At 36.2% G+C, this 9246-nt stretch overlaps 2 protein-coding genes across 2 annotated transcripts; one reads left to right on the top strand and one right to left on the bottom strand.

The window, feature by feature from the left end:
• Window positions 1-4847: 4847 nt before the first annotated feature.
• Window positions 4848-5693, bottom strand: LOC120276200 (sarcoplasmic reticulum histidine-rich calcium-binding protein-like). Its single transcript, XM_039282925.1, has one exon. The coding sequence runs from the start codon at window positions 5691-5693 to the stop codon at window positions 4848-4850; it is 846 nt and encodes a 281-aa protein (XP_039138859.1).
• Window positions 5694-7494: 1801 nt separating this feature from the next.
• LOC120276369 lies at window positions 7495-8817 on the top strand. The gene has a single exon (XM_039283093.1). The coding sequence runs from the start codon at window positions 7590-7592 to the stop codon at window positions 8592-8594; it is 1005 nt and encodes a 334-aa protein (XP_039139027.1). The 5' UTR covers window positions 7495-7589; the 3' UTR covers window positions 8595-8817.
• Window positions 8818-9246: the final 429 nt, after the last annotated feature.

Here is a 9246-nt window from a genome sequence, read left to right as displayed (position 1 = left end):
GCTTTTAGGGTTTGTATCATTTAATGTTCTTTACTTTGTGTGCAAAGCTTACAAGCATGAAATGGTGGACAAGTCAAGACTTTTTCATCATTTGGAAGGGTATTTTGGGGATTTTGTGCCTCTCAAGACAATTGATGTTCAATTGGAGCATTACTTGGTTTAAATTATATAATATATGTATAGTGTTGGTTGAATGTCAATGTCTTTGTGGTTGAGGAGTTCAAAAGAATGAGATGGAGTACTATTCAATGTGATGTTATGTTTTTGTGGCTAAAAGAAATATGGATTTGTTAATTAAATTGACATATTTGTTTATATAAAGATAAATTTATATTTATATATATATATATATATATATATATATATTGGAAAACTCTATGATGTGTTGTGGATTAATATCTAAACAAGTACAATTGAATATATTATAAGTATATTATATTTATTTCTATATCCTTGGTTGAAGTTATGATTGTAGAAACTAAATTTAATTAAATTTGATTATATATATATATATATATAATTGCAAATATTAAAAAAGTACATTTTTATGTAAATGAGAAACCTAAATAAACATGTAGTATTGTTTGGAGTAAAGCTCAATTTTTCATAGCTCTTGTATACCTAAGTTCTTTGTTGGTGACTTTTGTCCACAAAGATATTGTTTATCTTTATATCTTTTTCTGTCTCAGACTTTGATTATGTTTGTGTCTCACCTCTGGTGAGAGCCTTTGTTTATTTTTTTTATTATCTGCTTGTACTGTACTAGTTTGCTTTGCTTCTTTTTCAATAAATTTATGAGTTATCTACTTTTATAAATATATATAAATATATATATATATATATTATTTATACATTAAACATTTTTTTTTTGTGAAATTACCATCACAGTTGATATATTTAATAGAGTTAAGTCAAGCATGGCTGCATGAGATAAGATTGTTCCGGTCCAGATCATGCATGAGCTCATCTAGCTGTGCCGGCGGTGAGCTAAAGAAGATAAACTTGTGATTTTATAAAAAACTTTTAAATTAAAGTAAACCATAATAAATTATTATTTTTTTCCAAACATAGATATTTATCATAGATTTAATTTTGGCTTGGGCCGGATAACATTTCCCAAATAAATAAATAAATAAATGTAATTTTATTAACAACTTATCTGGGGCACATCTAATTCATTGTTATTATTTATTATTTTGAAAAAAAACAAGCACTGCCAATTCCGCCTGACCGGTGAACCAAAGAATGACTTATCACTTATATTATTATTATTACTAAGTATTTTTTTCTTACTTTGCATCGGAGTTTTTAAAATTTTATAAGTTTTGAGGTAATATTATATATAAAATACTATGATGAAACAACTCTTTATACCTTGGATTTTAAAAGTTTTATGGACATTTATTATATAAATAATTATGTGTAATTAATGTTTTTTAATTATTAATATTATAAATAATATAAATTAAAACTTAAATATTATTAAAAAAAATTAAAATTGCTCTTTAAAACGTTCTCAGAGTATATTATACAGTATGTATAGATTATTATATAGTAAATTATAAATAATTAAATTTATACCATATCTATATAAATAATAGTCATTTGATCATCAAATAAATAAACGTCAAACATTTTTAGTAAACAGTCTTCTGGGGTAAATTTTTCATGTAGTTACTGTGTTATGGCGGATTTCCACTTTGATCATCGTGTTTCAATTTGTTTCTTTTTGGTCATTAGTTATCAATTTATTTTCACCGGTTGGTCATTTGGGGCTTTCCGGCCCAATTTGAATGACGTGGCCGCCGGAAATGCCACGTCATGATTTTTTTAATATTTCTCTCATCCCAGCTGGAGAGAGGATGCTGACTCGGCTAACATAACCCCAGCCAGGATGCTGACTCAGCTCATTCAATCCTAGTCAGCATCCAACTAATCTTCTCCTTTCCCATTCTATGCTAGGGTTCATCCTTCCAAACCGAGAGAGAAAGGGGAAACATCCGATCCGATAGAGTAACCACGCTGTTTTTTCTCCATCAGTGCTGAAGCGAGGAGAGGAAACACGCGGTTTTTTCTCCATCAGTGCTGAAGCGAAGAGAGGAACCACATGTTATCGTGGTAGCTGAGGAGAGTGTACAACCTCAATCGGGAATCCGAGGACAGTGTAGAAATTTGTTCATGTGTGCTTGAAGTTCTTTTTTTGTTTATAATTTTCATGTAACTATTTTTTTTGTGGGTTGGCAAATGGTTCACTTCTCATGTAAATATTTTTTTTCTGGAACGGCAAATGGTTGTTTTAATGATCGAGCTTTGGCAGTCATTGAGAAAAAATTCGTAGTGGTTGTATTGATTTCATTTATGCAGTTAAATGGATTGATTCTTACTCGGAAGGTCATCTGAGACTTGTCATTCTTACTCACAAGGACATCTGAGACTTCTCAATTGATTTAGTATTTTGCAGGACATCTCAGATGAGCAATAACTTGTGAAGGGATTTAGTATTTGCAATATATGTCAGATGAGAAATAACTTGTCTGTTTATAGTTTTCCTACAGAATTGAAGTCAGAATCTGAATAAAAAAATTAATAAGAATGAATCCTCGGGAATGTAGAAGAGAACATCATCTGAATACAATTGTCTTCATACAATCAAAATAAATATACAATTGATTCCCCGGAATTCCAAGTACAAAAATTGGTCGAATACAATTGTCAGCATATACAAGAGAACATTAACTTTTCTGTTTTCAGTTTTTCTACAGAATTGAGGTCAAAAACTGAATAAAAAATAATAAGAATGAATCCTAGTAATGTAGAATAGAACATCAGCTAAATACAATTGCCTTCATACAATCAAAATAAATATACAATTGATTCCTGAGAATTCCAATACAAAATTGGCTGAATACTATTATCAGCAGAATTCCAATACAAAATTGATCGATCGTGAATTGTCGCTAGAATTCCAAAGATAAAAATTTAAAAACACACAAAAACACTCGCTGTAGTTTTTTTGAATACCATTTTTACAACCACAAAACAAAAGTCGATGGGCTAGTGGTCCCCGAAAAATTTTTAAAAAGAATTAAATGCAGTAGAGCTGTATTTTTAATACCATTTTGACAACCACAAAACACAGCTGACAATTCCCCAAGACCACTATTCTGATCCATGCCAAAAATTTTAAAACAAGCACATGCAACAGAGCATAGCACCCACTTTTTATTACAGCTTCTTTATGGTCTCCCGGATGCATTGTTCCTCCAAGCCCTCGGTGGAAGCCAAACTTTCCTTTTTTTCCCAGTTTGAGTTGGTTTGGTTTTGGCTTCTAAATTTCGCTCCACCCCTTGATTGTTGATTGGTGTTGGTCTTGCTGGAAAATGCTTCCTCGCTTGGCTTATGGAGAGGAGTTGGTCTTGTATTACCAGTGTAGGCAAAATGTTCCTCTCCAAGCTTCCATCTCCATCTCCAACTGTTGTTGCGGGATAGGTTTGCTCAGTAGTTACTCCTACATGCAATTTTCAGAGAATTAAATGCTTCATCAAATATATGTTGCACATCTCCGCAAGTATTAAAAAGATACCTGTGGCACTTGTGCATCTGCCTGAGTCCCAATTGTTGTAGGAGTGCTGAAGATAACCTGAGGAGATATTTTCCTATTTAACTGCTTCCCTTGCTTGCCCTTTGGGATGTAGTTGTTTTTTTCCATTCCCCTTGAGGGCAATTTTTCCCACATTTATGTTTCCACCTCCAATCGCCTAAGAATTTCATATAAACAATTTTTCATCATAAATCTGCTGCAAAACAATTTTGTTAATTAAATCAACTACCTGTATATTAGGTGAAGCTGCCTGGCTTCCACTTGTCGGAGGTCTCTCGCATATCATGTTCTCGAGCTTGTAATTTCCGGGTATATATGCTCACCCTATAAGATATTTTTTTATTACATAAACAAAGTCAAATTTGGGTATATATTTTGTGGACTTACTTGTGGTAGTGTGGGGGTGCTGGTTCTGCTGGATTGCCATGTTCCTCAACAGCATTTGCAGATCTCCCCTGAATTGTTGTCATGTTGAGGTATGTTACCCATCTACATTAAAACAGATAAGTTTTGTGCATATTATATGAACATGTTTTGTCCTGCGCATGCCTTTCCAAAAATCAATAAACATACCTCCATGACATTGGTGAAGTGATCCTGAAGAACATGTGGATCAATTGTGTCCATAGGATCTATGTCAGTTCTATCACCCTGCATCAAAACAAATAATATTATTGGCATAGTTGAAAAGATATATTATAGTTAAATTTGTTCTGATTGTACTTGTTGATTATGTGCCTCTTCAGCTGTGCTGTGCCTCATCCCGATCAAGCATTCTAATTCCCAACAAGTATATAAAAGAAAGATCAGGTAAATAATATTATTGATCCATCTAAGAAAATATTAAGCAAACAATTTCAAAAAGTAAGATATACTTGCTGATGTACCTTATTGCAATATTTTTGGCCCTCCAAGCTTTTAATCTGCTTATGTTTGTTTGCTGGTTGGTCCTCACAGCTTGTATTATACCTGAAAGCTTCCAAGATGGGTCTGCTTTGAACTGCTCCAGGTATTCTTCTGCTATCCACTTTGCACTGACATGCCTTATATTATGGTCACGTGTACATTCATGCTTGAGATGGCCAGCCTTGATCTGAATTGTGTTCTTATCATGCATCATTGGTGAAGCCCACAGGTAAAATGGACATCTTTTTTTACAATATACCCTACACCTGACTTTACTGTTTGCCTTGAAGTTCATAACAACCCTGTTCTTTATCCCATAGTTTTTCACTCCTTGCTTGAACTATGCAAAACTTCTAAACTTCATCCCTATTTTAAACTGAGGATCTTTCATATCTGCTTGTTCTCTAAATTCAGAATATTTGGGCTTTGGAATCTTGATACCTTCTTCATCAGTTGAAGAACATGATTGCAGCTCATCAGAATCAGCATAGTCAGTCTGTACATCCTGCTCGTCATCATCTACCACCTGGCCAACATTCACATGAGCATCATATCCTTGATTAGCAGCAGAATTCCTTTCATCCCCTTCATCACCTTCAGCCTCGTCACTGCCTTCACTGCCTTCGCTGCCTTCACTGTTAAGACTATACTCGGAGTCATGAATATCACTCTCTGCATCACTTTCCTGTCCATCTCCCTCAGCCTCTTGCCCTTCATTATCCTGTACACCTTTATTGACCACATGATCTTCAGGATCTCTTCCCTGTCCACTTTCAGAGCCCAAATGTTCTTCAGCAGCATCAAGATCTTCATCTCCAGCTTCTTCTTGCAATTCATCATCCTGCAAACTTTTACTATATACATGTTCTTCACCACCATCAAGGTCTTCATCCCCAGCATCTATGAGCTCTTCCTCAACTTCATCTAGTCCATCTTCTACATTAGCCTCTGCTGCCTTCACAGAATTGCCTACACTTGCAACACTTCCTAAATTGTTCGGACCAATGGGATCATCCATCGTAACAACCTTCACATAAACACTTGCAATCCTGTTCTGTCCCACACTTGAAGCCATCAGGATGACATCTGAGTCAGATTTTAATTCTTTCAACCTTGCTACTTGACTACTCTTCTCATTCCACCATAAGCTGCACCCATCTACATGAATCTTCAAATCTCTGGTCATATCTAAAATCTCCAATCTAGATATGAAATCAGCATCTCAAAAATCTACAAAGTCTGCCATCCTATAATCACTCCAATTTGTAATGTCATCCATCCCATAGTGCATTTGTATTGTAAAAAAATCGGCAAAGGGCACTGGATGAAAACAATGGAAATTATTATAAGAAATAATAAAACATATATAAATTACAATCAGTACATCATACATACAATACATACAAGTATGCCATACAAACACAGCCAGGCAAACACATCCAAACAATAATATTAGATGCATTTAAAGGTGTTCAACATGTACTTCACCAAAGCATGTTAATTATGTACTCCACAGAGATAATTTTCGATTATTATACTTAACGACAACCAAGCAATTAACAAAAACATGAACAACTATCAAGAGTATATAAAAGGAACATCACATTTCAAGCATGCTAAACTCAGTTGAATATACATCATATTTGGGCTAGTTTTTGCAGGTTATGTAGAGGATAACAACTGGGTCCCAATAAGAACTACAGATTAAGATAAGGACAAAATGGTATGAATCAAGAAAGATTGAAGAAGTAAATTAACGTGGAAAGGAAAAATAAATTGAAAATGGACAAGAATAACTTACTATATTCGGTGTCTGCGCCTTCCACGCCTCTTATATTCCAACAGTTCGACATTATGACCAACTATGGTCGTCACGGTTAGCCCTAATTTTAGTCGTCAGAAATTCAGGACTTCTTCTTCCTCTTCTCGCTTCAGCACTGATGGAGAAAAAACCGCGTGCTTCGAGTGAGTGTCTCCCCTTTCTCTCTCGGATCGGATGTCTCCCTTTCTCTCTGGATCGAATTCCCCTTTCTCTCTGGGCTTTGGAAGGATGAACCCCTAGCATAGAAACGGGAAAGGAGAAGATTAGTTGGATGTCGACTAGGATTAAATGAGATCGAGTCACCGGGCTAGGGTTATGTTAGCCGCATCCTCTCCAAATTTGGGATGAGAGAAATATTAAAAAAATCATGACGTAGCATTTCCGTGCCACGCGTCTATTCAAATCGTACTGAAAGTTCTAGTCGACCAACCCGATGAAAACAAATCGATAACTAACCAAAAACAAATTTAAACACGATGATCAAAGTGGAAATCTGTTATAACACGTATGACTATACTGAAAAAAATTTACCCCGTCTTACGTGTACGTATGATTTAAAACCCATATTATATTATATATATATATATATATATATATATATATATATATATATATATATTTCAAAATCGGACCGGCCCCAACCCAACTAAACCAAACCGCGTTGATGACCTTTCTTAGACGACTTGGTCAAATCAAGAAGCTTCCAAGGAGACCATGGACCTGTTGTTTTCTAAGGCTTGCAAGACCCGTTGCCGCCTTTCAATTTCCTTCTTTTTTTTTATTTATTTTCTCAATTAATATTTATGTTCCCCTCCCCAGTACTTATCTTAAAACTCATCCTGATGAAAAACAATCATATATATATATATATATAAATTTTTCATATCAATATAAATTAATTTTAATCCTGTTATTATCTCTTATAAACCACATTATTTTAAATTAATAAATTTAAAATCACTAACGCTTAGATATGATTCAAAGAAAATTCTAAATTTTATTTTATTTTATTTTTTTCAGCATATCAATCAATAAATGACTATATCTATATAGACAAAATTTTAACAAATTATATATTTTTCCAGGGGTGTAAATATAAAAAAAGGGAAAGTGTTGAAAAGTCCTTGTAAATTCTCGAAATTATATAATAATGCCATCCATTGTTCTTCTTCTCCTTCTTCTTCGCTTCACCGTCTTCGTCTCCCCCAAATCTCTCTTCTCTCGATCCTTCCACCGACCTAGCTCGCCGTCTCCGCCGCCATGGATCGAGAGCCCGAGGAGCTTCAATTCGTGGGCTTCTTTGGAGTCTTTCAAGAATCATACAAGCTTGTTCTCTCATGGCGCCGCATCTTCTCCAAGATCGCCCTCGCCCTCATCTTCCCCCTTTCTCTTATATTTCTCTTCCACATCTATATATCCTCGATCCTCTTCGCCAAGATCCGCCGGAACGAGCACGAGCTGGAGTACACCCCCGATGGCAGCGCCGCGGAGGATCGGATTCTGTCCCGGCTCGCCTCTGAGTGGACCTCGTACCTCCTCTTCAAGGGTGTGTACCTTCTCGGCGTCTTGGTTTTCGCCTTGCTCTCCACCTCCGCCGTTGTCTACACCGTCGCTTGCGTCTACACCGCCAAAGATCTCACCTTTCATAAGGTCATGGCGGTTGTCCCCAAGGTCTGGAAACGGCTCATGGTGACGTTCTTGTGGACTTTCTTGATTCTTCTTGCTTATAATACTGTGACATTCTTGCTGGCCATTGCGCTGCTTGTCATCACCGGCACCAGCACCGCCGGGGTCGTCGCTCTTGTTATCATCCTTCTCGCCTACTCCGCTGGCCTCGTTTACATCAGCGTTGTCTGGCATCTCGCCAGCGTTGTCTCCGTGCTTGAGGACTCCTGCGGCATTGCCGCGATGCAGAAGAGCCGGGTGCTAATCAGGGGCAAGCTCTGGCTCGCCATTGGTATATTCCTTTTGCTTAACCTTTCCTTCCTGGCGATTGAGATCGCCTTCAAGAAGTTGGTAGCTGAGGGCCATAGGGCGGGGTACGGATTTGGGCCAAGGATTGGGTATGGCGCTCTGTTGCTCTCCTTGCTCTGCTTGCTCATATTGCTTGGTTTGGTGATACAGACGGTGATTTACTTCGTTTGCAAGTCTTTCCACCATGAAAGCATTGACAAATCAAGTTTGGCTGATCATCTGGAGGTGTACCTCGGTGAGTATGTTCCTCTTAGGGGTAAGGATGTGCAAATGGAGCAGTATCACGTTTGATTCACCTGTGTATTTGATCCTTCTTTCATTCTCAGCATTACTAGCGGGTGGTATAGTTCTGAATAATTTTATCTGGCTCTTATTCCTTCTTTCCCTGGTTCTTAGTGAATGTATTAATTCTCAAAAAAAGATGATTGTCAGTAAAGATACCTGCTTTCGGTGTATGGTTAGCATTTGGATGTTAGACATGATTTATATAAATGCTTGTGATCATTTTCTGTCATGTTTTGAAATTCTACTTATTGATATTAATTTCTTGAGAAATGTTCATCAGTGTAGTTGTTTTTAAAAATTAAATTGTTTTTCTTTCTTGATTCCTATCAAGAGCAATTCTTTGTTTGTTCTGTTTGAAATTGGTTTGGGTTTCTTGGCTCTTTGGTATCCAGTAAATGTGTTAATACCCAAGAACACTACTTTTTCAGTGAAGTTGCCTGCCTTCAGTGTATAATTAGTATCTGGGTGTTGGACCTGGTTTATATTATAACTTGCTATGGTTTTATGCCATGTTTGCAATTCTAGCTATCATAAAAACTCCTGTTTGGTTACCATCAGCGGTGAAGTAGATTTAAAATTGAAATGGCTCTTCTGTTTTGCTATGGCTTTCTAAATATATGTTGTTCTGTGTTTTTCCCCTTTTCCAAGGCTCTCAGCA

Source organism: Dioscorea cayenensis, chromosome 14 (assembly GCF_009730915.1).
Source record: "Dioscorea cayenensis subsp. rotundata cultivar TDr96_F1 chromosome 14, TDr96_F1_v2_PseudoChromosome.rev07_lg8_w22 25.fasta, whole genome shotgun sequence".
Lineage (NCBI taxonomy): Eukaryota > Viridiplantae > Streptophyta > Magnoliopsida > Dioscoreales > Dioscoreaceae > Dioscorea > Dioscorea cayenensis.
Note: the sequence above shows the minus strand (reverse complement) of the source record. Positions and strands in the feature narration are given on the sequence as shown.